We start from the raw sequence: 13,341 nt of genomic DNA, 5'->3' as shown, positions 1-13,341 counted from the left end.
AAAATGAATAGGGTTTTCCCAGGCAGATATTCTATCTGGACTGTACTGTATTCTGTCTTCTAATAATCAGTCCAAGCTGCACTTCAAACACCACGTCAACTCCATTTTCTGTAATTTATTCATTATTTCTTCCAAAATCCTGGGTTTCCCCATGTATTTTGTCAGTGTTGATGCATATTGGTCAGTCAGGCCTAGAGTCATTCCAGGGTGCTCTTATGTTACTCTTATGAAGTCAGCTTGTATTTAACCTGGGAATAACAGTCATAAAAGGCCAAAACACACAAAAAACCCCATACAATTGCATCCAGTGCAGTCAATATCATGCTCAGTCACAAACCAGGTTAGAAAGGGACAGGATGAGTGAAGATACCAATAACGGGAGCAAGCACCTAATTTTTGGAAGTGGTTTAGATTTGCTAAATCAGAAGATTATTACCAACAGCGAGCACTGATTTATTGCTGGGTTCATCTCTTCGGGTGCACTAAAGGTATAACAGAAGAAATGACACCAGCAGACACCTCTGTTGTTGGTCTCTGCAGAAGAAAAGAATATATTTACTTATTGGAAACTTTTGTTCTCACACATGCATGTATTCATATTAATGTTGTAGGATCTGAGGGGGGCCATGCATGTGGCAGTTACAAAATAACACAAGGAGTGTATTTTGATGGCAAAGAAAAATTTTAAAGCAACACCTTAAATGGATACTAGCATATTACATAACTTTTTTAAGTTAATGGAAGAAGCACCTTTCCATTAATGCACTTGCCTAGGACCACTGTTCTTCTATCAGAGACAAGCAGTTCCTGTTAATTTTGCAGTGAGATGGGCATGCAGCTGCACTTTTTGGGCTTCCACAGATTATGCTTACAAGCTTAATAACAATTACGTGACTACAGTACATTAAATAAAAGAAATACACTGAGGAACATAAAGGGTATGAGGTTGCCAGCAAAGCAATCGAGTTGTTTATACTGTAGGGTGAAATCCTAATCTCAGGATTTCAGCAGTATCTCTAAACCAGCTGACCCATGAACGCTTCCAGTGCCATCTCAGGACAAGACTTTGGGACATCCATCCATCTTCCGTGGCCTCACAGTTCCCACATAAAGACAACGTGCACAAAGTCCAGGTGCTGGTTGTGTTGTATTCAGCAGGGCCCTGACATAGATCATCAGAGGCCCAAGACCACAGCTCTCAGTGTAGACATTAACTGTTGGCCCTACCTTGGCTTGCAACGATCGAGAGCAGAACATTGTGCACCACTAGCAGAGAGAAGGAAAACATTACTGTGACCCCAGCTCTAAGTCAGTGATGTTACAAAGGGGTGAATCTGGGCTTAAATCTGCCTTGGCTTTTTTAAGGTCAGTGATTCCCTCTAAAGAAACAAAACAACACGTGCTTGCGTGCACACAAACACACACATACAATAATTAGAAGAATTAACACGGGACTTAGTTTGTGTTGCAAATCAAGATTTTTGTTAAGTGGAAATTTGCCATATGCTCTCCAACACCCGACACAAAGAAGAGCCATTTTACTAACTTCAGCCTCAGTTTTGCTGTAGGATTGGAATGCCCATTGCTGTCGATTGTTCAGTTTAGAGCATTAAGGTTTATTTTGGGGACTGCATATCAAGGTTACTTGGAAGAAGTTTTTGGAAACTCTCTCTCAGGCTGCTGAGCTTTTATTTTGAGAAAAAAAGTAACACAAATAATAAAATGCAGAGGTGCCAGGGTGCTTAGGGTAAAGAAGACTTGGATATATCTTCCTTTTTTTTTTTTTTTCTTTTTAAACAGTCCAATTATGTACCACATAGCAGCAACTGGGCTAACAACAGCCATATGATGGAATAGCTTGTAATCCGGTTGTGGGTCTAGCTCCGTGAGCCAGACTCCAAGTAGATGAGTTTTAAATCTCCTTAGAATTAAGAAGGGTTTGGCAACCAAATTAATTGTTTTGGAAAAATCCTGCTTTATGGATCATGAAGAGGATAAAAAGGGAAAAAACATGTCATCTGTAGTGGTTAGTCAGATGTTCTTTTGGAGTTACAACGATTTCCTCTCTAATTCCTCTTCTTGTTGACATTCCCGTTAAAAGAATAATGAGTACTATGTTCGTTGCCTTAGCGCTACTCATCCCTGTGTACATTACGAAATCTTTGCATTAAGCTACCCAAATGGATTGAATCATAGTGTAAGGCAGACATTAAAAACAACTGCACTCAGCTGTAAGCATGCATAAAAGTGAAGTATAAACTGATACGCTATGATACAAGTGATAATAATCACTGGTACCCTGTACAGTAGTTTGTTTCAAAGAGGTGATGGGGCCCAGACAACCAAGAGCATGCATCTGGATTAGCAGGGCTGAATTATTTTAGTCTTTGGATTTTTAATATTTATGTAGTTACCCTTTTACCAGTGAGGTTGTGATGCTTTGGAAAAATATGTTAGATGTATTATTAATGCCATGTTTAAATAATGGGAGACAATTAAACAACCACTGGGTAATAGTTTCCCAGGTGTATTTCTATTTTATGTATTTTGTAGTTATATAATGTATTCTCACAGAGGCTACATTACTTAATTACTCAATGCTTTTAAAGTATTTTGGTAAAAATAGGTGTGCAAAAAAAGGTATTATTATTTCACAGGTGGCATTAAAGCAGCTTCATTAAGGAGGCTGGTACTAATAGTCCTTTAATACAGAAAGCCAGGAGATGGTTCTTCACATGGTACATTAAACAGTGAAATATGCCAATTTTGACTTGATTTCTATGCTGCTAAACTACCCCACATTCATTTGCTTCAGCTTTAAGCCCTTCCATTCTAGTATTCTCTAGCCGCAGTTACAGAATTGCAGCTTGCTTTTCACCTATCTTCTAACAGTTTAACATAGATGTCTGGGTCCAGTCCATTGTTCCAATTGTATATAGTTTAAAAAGCTCTGCAGTATTTTACTCTTTCCATTATATCTTGGCTTCCCTGAGCGCTCTGCTCGCTGCATTTTGCTTGTACTGGCTCTGTTTTCTAAACCCATTTATGGCTTTTTTTTCTGTACACACTTGTTCATTGGGGAGCTTAAATTGACTTCTCTCCATTCTGTTTCCTTAACTAAAAACGCACCATTAAGGTTGATTGAAGTCTTTTGAAAACACTTCATAAAAAATGAAAGGCCATAAGAAATTAGGCTACCAGTGTTTGCAAATACCTGTTTTCAGCCAAATTGATGGGAAGGAATAAGAACTGAAATTTAAAAATGCTACTGATATATATTTGTTTGGTACTTATTATTGTAAGAATAGAAGAAGCATGTGTAAAACATTTTGAGGAATAAAATATTGAGACGTTAACAAAATACACCACGCAGTAGCTTTTTGTTGCAGAAAGCCTTTTCCCTCCAAAACATCAGGGCACAGTTCTGAAGAGAAAAAATGGCAGAATGAACTGTATCTGGATCAGTCATTTTCATGATTTTCTGTTTTTAAAAAATATTTTTTATTCTTAAATATTTATTTTCAGAGAATACTGAAAATTATTTCTTTTTAAGAGTAACATTTGAACCATGGAATAACATTTATCAGGAATAGGAGGGGTTCTTAATAAATTGCTTTACAAATAGGAGAAAAAGAAAAGTTAATTAAGTCAGCGAAACTTTGAGTGTCCTTTCAGCATAAAAACATCTGTGCAGTGGTTGAGGATATTAAGTATGTTTTACATTATGTACATGTACACTTAATAAACAAAGCAGCCTCATTTCACAATTCACCCAAGAGGAATAAGGGAAGTCATTCCGAACAGCATGCTGAATTGTCAGGGAAACTTTTATGGACATATGGAAATGCATCTGCTTTAAAAAGAGAAATATCAAGAGGGATTTGCACAAAGTTAAAAGCAAAGCAAGTGCTTTAGAATCAAAAGTGATTACATTGAAAATGGCAGCTTGCTTGTCAGAGCAGCTGAGACGGCTCCTCACCAAACAAAATACTAATCATTCCAGCTGTTTCCAGGCTCTCCTAATACTGCCGCTTATCATTAAAAAATATATACTTTAGAACTGTGGAAAGCTCTAAAAGAAAAATTATTTGATTTTAGTTTATTTTTAGACAACTTTTCATACAACTGCCAAACATATTTTATTTACAAGACGTATTACTTCCATGGCTTTTTCTCTTTTCAGAAATACAGATATTCATTCTGACAGTCATCTCACTAAGTGGAGACATCTAAAATGCAGAAGATTTTCAGACTTCTGTTACAGAACAGTAGGAAAAAATGTGCATAGTGTGAGTTTTACAGTTTCAACAGACTTCTTCCACCAAAAAAAATCTTAATATGGATAAAACCCTTACCTAGCCTCAAGAATGAACTTAGGTTTGAATTCTACAAACAAACTTGTAAATTAAAGCTGTTCCCAGACTTTGCCTTTAATGATATGATCTATTTAAGATTTTTGTTCCTTTTTATTTTATAAAAGCAACAGAATAAGCCTGCCAGACCTCAAATGCAGTAGTATTTGATGGTGTACGTGAACACAAATTGTAGCATACTGTATCACTTTCTTTAAGAATTTTCCCGTTAATGGAGGAAAAGAGCAGCGACAGCAACAAGCAGAGTAGCTAAGTACAAGGAGGTCAGGCAGCAGTGCTGAGTTCTGCAGCAGCGGTACAAGGAAACCCTGTCAGCTTCCATCCCATTAAATGAGCTCTGAGCCATGTGTTGGACTCACTGGGATTACCAGCAAACCCCTACCAAGCTGTGTGCTAGCTCTTGCTCACATCCTCTATCAATTATTCAGTTCCTTTTATGCAAATAATGTTTCATAGAAGCAATGGAGATCCATAATGGGAAGAAGAGTAATATCCATTTAAAAGAATTAAATGGTAGATGAAAAGTGTGACACTTTGCAGGCAAAAGCGCTCGGAATGGTGCAGTACTGGTAGCTTTTAAATGTCTGCATGCGTGCACAGATGGGGAGATTCAAAGTTTTGTTTGCTTTTTTTTTGACTATCAACTTTATACAAAATTAAATAAGAAGGCAATAGACAAAGCCTTGCATTCACAGTTCTGCCCAGGGGACAGTCACAGAAGCGAGGCCTCTGTAGCAGATCTGTCTGTGTTCTTCAGGCTCTAAGCTTTCATTTTGTATTTTACAGGCAACGTATGCAACAAGCCTGGATGCAAATGGTGTTTATACTAAAGAGAGGCTTCGCTGTTCTTTACAGTCAGGAGTCAGAAAAAAACTAAGGGCCATTCCTGCATCCTTTTATCGGGCAAAACGTCCCATCGATTTCAGTGCATAGATGGGATCAATGCTGTAGCACCCTGGCCCAAATTCAGTAATGCAGAGGCAATTCCACAGCTGTCAGGGGACATAAGCCCACTGAGTGAGCTTCCACAAGGATGCTCCAGAAGGCCTGCTTGCTTCTGAGATCCTTCCCACAGAAGAGATTGATAAGTAAATGCAGACAATCCCGGGTGCATCCAGCCAAAGGACGTGTCTCTGTTGTGAGCCTTTAAATCCTTGTCTGGGATTTTACTTGAAGGTTTATCCCTTTTCTTCTCAGTAAACTAATTACACTCTTCCTGCTGAACTGTCTGTGGGCTGTTTGACCACGTACGTCTGGGTTTGCACTGGCAAGTTGGGGAGTGGCAAAACCCCACTAATGCCTCTCCACCGCAAGGACTGTGGTGGAGCTGCTTGTCATGAACATAAACAGGTCAGGGAGGGTGAGAAGACCTCCACAATTCTGTGTGCTCCCACATCAATTAGAGAATGTCATAATAATTTTATATATATATATATCTCTAGAATTAATTTTATACCAGAAAACCAGTGTATAATAAGGCAGAAGCACAGAAACAGGACCACAGCCTCAAGGTTTCTATCTGTCCTGCTGCAGCCTCTTTGCTATGCTTTGCTAGTGCTACTCTTCGTGTGCAACCAGCATGAATCAAAAGCAAACAAAATGTTATCAAATCTTTCAACTTAATTTTGGGAAACAAAAACAAAGTGCTAAGCAACTTCTCATGGCTTGAATCTGTATTTCCTGGAACTCGCATGCATGCTCTAGTGTTGTAACTATGTCTTCTAGACACGAAGACATCTCTTCTAAAAGCTTTGTAATGTGGGTGCCCTGTGTATTTATGGTGCTTCTGCATTTAACTATCTTTAATTATACTGTTATTTGCAAAGGAAATTTTTTGCTAAACTGGGAGTGACTGAAAGTGTGTTTAAATGGAGTGCAGTTAGCCCCCGAACAGAAATGTGCTTCCATTATAAAATTCTACACTTAAAAAGCCCTGGCGATAGGCAAAGGTGAAATTTAAAATCCCTGAAAGAGCTGGAAATTTGAAAGACCATTACACATAAACATAGATAAGTTCAGAGAATTAAAGAGAAGCAGAGCTATAGGGGGTACACACATCTTTCTGATTTCATGTTCACCACACTGCTTTTACAGCCTACGGATATGAAAGCTATTCACCTGTGACAGGCTGGCAGAGCAGTGCTCTCCATCTCATGGCTCATGGAGGCAGCTTGCCACAGAAGCTCCAAGTCCTTTAGGAAACTTTGGCTGCTTTAAAGCACACAATATTTCTATTCAGGTTTATGCAAGGGGCTTTCCGTAGGGTTGAAAATTACACGGCAACCGCAAGAGCAAAAACCTGCACTGAGTGGTCTCTGCAGAGAACTGTCTGAGCTCACTCATCCCTTTCCTCCCCCCTTATTCCTAGGTAAGGCCAGCAGTTAAGTCTTGCCTTGGAGGGCTGGGACTGACCTTGTACAGAGACCACTAACACAAGGCCATACTGGTAGGGTGAGCAGCCCTACTCTTCTTTTTCCTCCGCGTGCTACTTTTACAAGCAGTTCACTCATAAAGGGCTATCTTCTGGTTTGTGTTGCTTCTCTTTCTCCTTCAGCTACACGTGTGCTTCCCTTTCTTTTGGGCTCACCTTAGAGGTACAAACTTTTCCCCGACACTACTGGGTCCTTGTTCAGGTCCCTCTATCTCTCCTGCAATGCCCAAACCTGACTGCTAGCAGGACAGCCAGGCACCTTTAGATGCAGCATGATCCAAGTCATCTGTGCAAAGCCCAAACCAGTCACACTCAGACCCTTTTCCCAAGAAGTCCAAATTAATCAGAAAGAAAAACGAATCAGACCCAAAGGCCGTGCTGCTCCCACAGACCCACGCAGAGCTCTGCAACACTGCAAGTGGTCTTGCCTTGCCTTGACATTTCAAGAACGGGATTTAAATTTTTGATTTATTCTGGTGCAAATGTGCCATGACCCGGCCGAAGGGAGGGGGCAGTCTCGGTTACCCTGTGTACTCATGGCATGTCTCAGTATCCCTGGTGTAGAAAATCAGCAGTACAATAAAGACACCTCGTGGCTGTCCTGCAAACCACACGCGAGACAAAGACTTGCCAGCCAGCAAGGGCATCTGACCACAGGCCGGGTAACAGTCTTCACGCTTACTGCCTGCCATCTCCTTGTAAGTATAATTAATACTAACCCCTCTTCCAAATCACAACAAAAAATTTTATGTAATAAAATAACTATAATAATATCTTAGTTGTAAAAATTAAATCATATCATTCATAGAAATTTGATGATGGCTTCCAAATTAAGCATAGAAACTCAAATTATTAAATTAAGAAACCTCAGTAACTCCTGCCGTAATTTAATTTGACCTGGTATGTGGAGTGAAGACTATGAAAAATTTATGAAGTCTGAAAGTAAGCTCTTATATTATAGTACTCTAAAGTGTTCTAAGAAGTTTAATTTTATAGTAACATGGTAAGTTACCAACATATAAAATACTTACAATCTTATTAGAAACTAGCAGATATATAACATATTTATAGTTCTGTATACCAGTATATTTTTTAAAACCCTATATAATCCTGTATGCTATATCCCAAACTCTATATTTTAAAAAATATAATATGAAAAGTTAAATGTATTTTTTAAGAATAGATGGAATAATAAAGTCCATAATTACATTGAGATGTAGTTTTATTGCTATTCCTTGCATCAGCTCACAAATCCATATATAGGAGAAAGGCTCTATAGATACAGTAAGTGCATCTGTTATAGCAAAGTGGCAGTTTTTGTGATTATCTAGAACTGTACTTCTGAAAAGAAAAACAAGATCTTGCACAGTAAGTGTACCAGCATAAAACCTCAATTGGAGACATACTTACGCTTTTTCTTCCTCACCTTTACATTGAAATTCATGATAATATAATCCATGGTATTTTCCTAGTTTAGTAAAAAGAAAGTAAAAACTCAGATCATAATGCCCTTCGAAAAAAAGACCAACCCACTACGTAGTAAAGGCAGAAAGATCAGACTTTGCCCTGTTTTTCCAGTGCAAATCTGAATAAATCATATTGAATTCAGACTAATTGTCAACTAAATTCTGAGATTTTATTGCTGATTTATACCAGGGTGAGTGAAAACAGAAAAAGCCAAAGGGATCTCTTTGAGTCCCATAGGATCCTGATATTCTGCATGTGCATAAATGGTTGCTTCACTAAGTTAACATTCAATTACATAACTGATATTTCAAAATAATTATACTTTCACAATCACCTTATTAAAATAAAAGTACAAATGGCCAAATTCTCCCTTCAGTAACACCACTTAAGGCTGTGGAACAATCCACAGGAAGACTTTTTTCCCTGGAATTTCCCTATTTTCACAGTTCTTTTGACTCTTATGGTTCAGTTAGTGTGGAGAGGCTAGAGACAGTTTCAAGTCAAACCACAGAGACTTTCTTTTTAAAAAAATCCATTCATTTAGAGAAGTAATAATAATACATATTTTATACATTAATAACATGATATTCCGTCCTATCATGCACTCCCATGACAATAACTTTATTGTGTACCCTTCATGGATGAAATCAGGATTTTACTTAAGTAACTTGGAGATCTACTGCTGATACAGACAAGCCAAGATTTCACCATGTACTTCAGTACATCCCTGTACAAGCATTTTTACATCTTTTTTTTTTTTTTTTCTTTATAAAGATGCAGTTATTTACGAAGATGAAATTAGGATCAGATTTGTAAATATGCCTAGGTATTGCTCTGAGGCCTAAATATGTTACTAGTTTTAATCCTACTGAAAATCAGTGATCCTATTCCCCATACTAACAGGTGATTCACAAACAACAAGCAGAGAAATATGCCATTAGTGGTTCATAAACATACTGTTGCATCTTTTAATGCCAGTCTAACTTGTTGATTTCTCTAAGGAGAAAGCTTTTAACCCTGTTCCAATTGTGGCAACATGAAAACAGTACTGACCTAATACTAGGGAGTATGTGTCCCAGAATGTGACCTGAAAGAACCCACAAGATAATAACGTATTATCTTATTATCACTCTCATCTACACGCAGCTGATGGTTGGAGGAACCGCCTACTGCTTTGTGCCATCAAAGGATAAAAAGCCAACCCCCTTAAAACACGGGTGTTTCCATTCAAGTCCAAATTATCTTTTTTAATCATCTCTTTTTGGTAGAATGTGCCTTCTGTTGAAATATAATTTGTAACTATAATATTTAAACCTGAACAAAATGAAGCCTGGAAGATCTTAATATTTAGAAAGGCAAACAAACATGATGTTCTGTTTTAAGCAGGGTACCATAGTGGAGACTCCAGTGTTAAAGCCAAGTTGTTTTGCACATTAAGCAAGGATTCAGTCTCCTTTTGTACATCAAACAGTGCATGCCTTTGTACATTAAACAGCTCATTACCAGCTCTCTAACAGAATGGGAAAATTCAAGCAAATCCATTTTTGAAGTAAAATGAGGTGAAACGCAGTTTTGTAAGAGCTTTGCCTTCCTGTGTGGATTGTTTCTCCTCCTGATCATAATAAAAGAAAAATACACGTTTTAAACATTCAAGGGAAATATATATATTATACATAGACTCCACTTGAATAAACTAATTGGCAGTAAATTTAAGTTACTAATAAAAATCATACACAAGTGTTATGTTTAACTAGGTCACACACAAACCTAGGACAAAAATTCAGTTAACTCCAAAGGGTAACTGTCTTAATGTGCATCCATCAACCACTCACCCTGGCCTCCACTGCTAATTTTCATACAACATTTCCACATGTTGTAGTGGCTCACTGGCATAAAATTTTTAATTGAATATTAGGTGTCCTAAGAAATGTTATGGCTGCATGGTACCTTGAATATCAACAGAGCAAAGGAGAGTGGGCTGACTTTGGGCATTGAAAGGGCATTGTCAGAAGACCTGGAGCAAACTTAAAATTTTTTGGACTCTGGAAACTAGATCTCCCTTCCTACACAGATATACAGCCAAAGATGAACCTACCACATAAACTAACTCTTTGACTACCAAAGATTAAGGAAGAAATGCATGGGTTCATGTGCTTTCTGGTGATGGAATGCAACTATAAATTTAGCTTAAATGATTACTGCAGTCTTCCCGCTTTGATGTATCAGTGAATCTTCCTTGAAGTTCAAAAAATAAGTACTAATTAAAGACAGATCCTGTAAACAGAAATAATGAAAAGTATCGCATAACAGCATTCTTGTTTCATTTTTCCTTAAGGGTTGTGCACAGAATTTCTCATTATTAATAAAATAAAATTAAAATACAAATTAATAAGTAAATATCAGTAACAACTGTAAAATGCTAAGAGATGCTACAAATATAATCTAATTTAAGAAATTTAGGGAAGATAATACTTCAAAGAAATCTAACTACAGTAAGGTAAGTTAAGATACCTGAATAGTAAGTCTGTTAAGACACCTGAAGAGCTTTAACTCTGCCTGAAGAGATGCCATGAGGGAAAAGACTTGATTTGTCCTAAAGCATCACTTAATCTCATCTGGGATGATGTGACTAGCTTTGCTTAATCAGATGCAAACACTTTTTTTTACTATCTGAGTGCCTTTGTGATGTTCTTCTAACTTTAGCATGTTGGGTTTAATAAAAAGTAAGACTAAATTGGAAACACCCAGACTATGCATCGTTCTGTAACATTACAACAGGCTGGGAGAAATGGGAAAAGATCAAAGAGCACGTGTCATGCAAGGAAATGCGAGCAGTGATAGAGGATGCTTACTACAGCATCTCATCTGCATTATTTAAAAATACATGGTCTCCATGTGTTGTTTTTTTAATGTGTGAGGGTCAATCTACAACATGAGGAAAAAGTCATACATGCTGCTTTAAGGCAGAAAAGCCCACTTTTTAAGTACAAGAGAAATACTTGTAAAAGGATCCTGGACAGTATGCAGTTAAGGTAGAATCCAGTCCTGTGAAGAGGCCAGCTTAGATAAAGGCTAGAGGGAATTTAGTTCTGTATAAATCAGTCATGCTGAGTAATGTCACTTCCTCTGACCACTGCTTTCTCGTCTGTAACATCTGAGTCAGCATGGCACTACTTGGTTTAAACAAGGTTTATTTATAAAGTGTATCCCCTCTAGAGGTTTGGTGATATCAGTCACCAAAAATACATGTTCCTTTAGAAACTACTCCTGTCATCTCTGTGCATATGTAAATACCAGTTGAAGATGGTTGTAGAGAAACATATGAGGGAACAAGCCCTTAATTAACGCTCTCTTTTCATTGGCAAATATGGCCTACAGCTTTTAAACACACTCTTCTAGCAAGGAAAAAATCGCAGTTTATACCATGGCATATAATAATATATGAAAGATGCCCAAGAAAAATGCTTGTTTGGGACTAACGTTACACAGAAAGAAATGATGCGTACTGATTCCAGAAAGAATCACTTCACTGACTTACACAACTGATTTTAAGGGAATCTCTTTAGATAGTAAACGTTAGTAATCAAGATGGAAATGTGAAAGTCCTAGTGCCAGACCTGTTTGTTCACTTCCCTGTTGTGGAGAAACATTTGATACAGTAAGAAATGTTGGTGTAACATTTGGACACACACTGGCTCGTTTCAGCTGCTGGCAGTCAGTAACAGCAAGATACTGCTGTTTGTATCACAATTATTAGATATATTTAACCACAGCAACAGCTTTACCCTTGCATTTCTGCTTCTGTACTTAATATTTTAATTACTAAACAAAACTGGACTTCAGGCAACAGAAGACAAACCAACCAGAAGGTTGTGAGTTAAAACAGGATTAAGCAGGGGCTGGGGAGAAACCATCTTATTTGTGTTAAACAGCTGGCTCCATTTCATTGTGTAGTCATTGTTCTAGTTGCAAAATCTTGAGTTGTTGACTAGATGTTTCCTTAGATGCATTGCAAGTTTTATCAGAAGAGAATAAACACATTTTTGATGGATCTGGGAACTGAGGTAAAGAAAATATGGCAGCATTTAGAGAAAGAAAAGTCATGTTTGAAGAGAAGTGCTTTGGCTGCACCCCCCCCTAAAAAAGGAAAGAGGCAGCACTGTTTAGGGCTCGTAAGAGCCTCACCTGCCCACATTTTCTCTGTTGCCCTGATGGAGCTGACTGGTTCAAGAAGCAGCACTGTGATGCACCAAATGGTTTAGAAGATTAGTTGCTGCTCTTTTGGCTTGCCTAAGAGCTCTTTCTGAGTGGATGCTCCTAATATTGGCTATAATTCCTGTGTTCTTAGACTTACCTGTAACACAAAATGTACATGGATATTCTCCCTGCGCAGCCTCGCTCTAGCTGCCAGTCATCAAGTACTGCACTCATTCTTTTCCTTTTCATAATTTTCCTCACCAGAACCATGTTACATGATTTCTTTTCCATTCCTAGCATAGTTAAGACTTTAATTTACAGACTGAAATTGGTTGATAAATTAAAAAAAAAAAAACCACAACCCCAAATCTTTTGAAAGCACTTAAAGGCTAATTCTTCTATCAATGATCCAGACTGAATCTGAAGATCCATCTTAGGGTGAAGAACGGATAAAGATATGTATTCCTCCAGAAAACACATTTCTCATCTCTGGGAAGGTTGTGAGAAACTTACAGACTTGCAAGATACCCAAGAAAGATAAAAATGTCCATGTTAAAAATGCTTTATATGGCCATATAATATGTAGCATGAGGGAGTATAACTATGTTAAGTATTCAGGAATACGTAATCCTGTTTGTTTATGCTTACTTTCATTTGACTTATTCAGTAAAGGCTCTTCAAGTTCATGACCAGATATAAGATCAGAGCCATAAATGGTTAATGTTTTCATTCAGATTCCCATTTGTTATTCTGAGAGAATTATTTCTTCTAAAGTCTGCTGGCAGTGCAGGAAATCCAAAGTCCTCTGGAGAGTTTGCAACTGGAAAACCCTTCATAAGAAAAGGAAAAACAAAAATAAAGATTACATATCTT

The 13,341-nt window shown here is 37.7% G+C and overlaps 1 protein-coding gene across 1 annotated transcript in view; it reads right to left on the bottom strand.

The window, feature by feature from the left end:
* Positions 1-12,452: 12,452 nt before the first annotated feature.
* Positions 12,453-13,341, bottom strand: part of LRRC9 (leucine rich repeat containing 9) — a 39,728-nt gene continuing 38,839 nt past the window's right edge. The window contains 3 exon segments of the mRNA XM_074909185.1: positions 12,453-12,625; positions 13,117-13,174; positions 13,176-13,298. Of these exon segments, the coding sequence (XP_074765286.1) occupies positions 12,453-12,625; positions 13,117-13,174; positions 13,176-13,298 (354 nt within the window).

The sequence above is a fragment of the Athene noctua genome, chromosome 6 (genome assembly GCF_965140245.1).
Source record: "Athene noctua chromosome 6, bAthNoc1.hap1.1, whole genome shotgun sequence".
Classification (NCBI taxonomy): domain Eukaryota; kingdom Metazoa; phylum Chordata; class Aves; order Strigiformes; family Strigidae; genus Athene; species Athene noctua.
The sequence above is the reverse complement of the archived record's forward strand: the minus strand, read 5'-3'. Positions and strand labels throughout refer to the sequence as shown.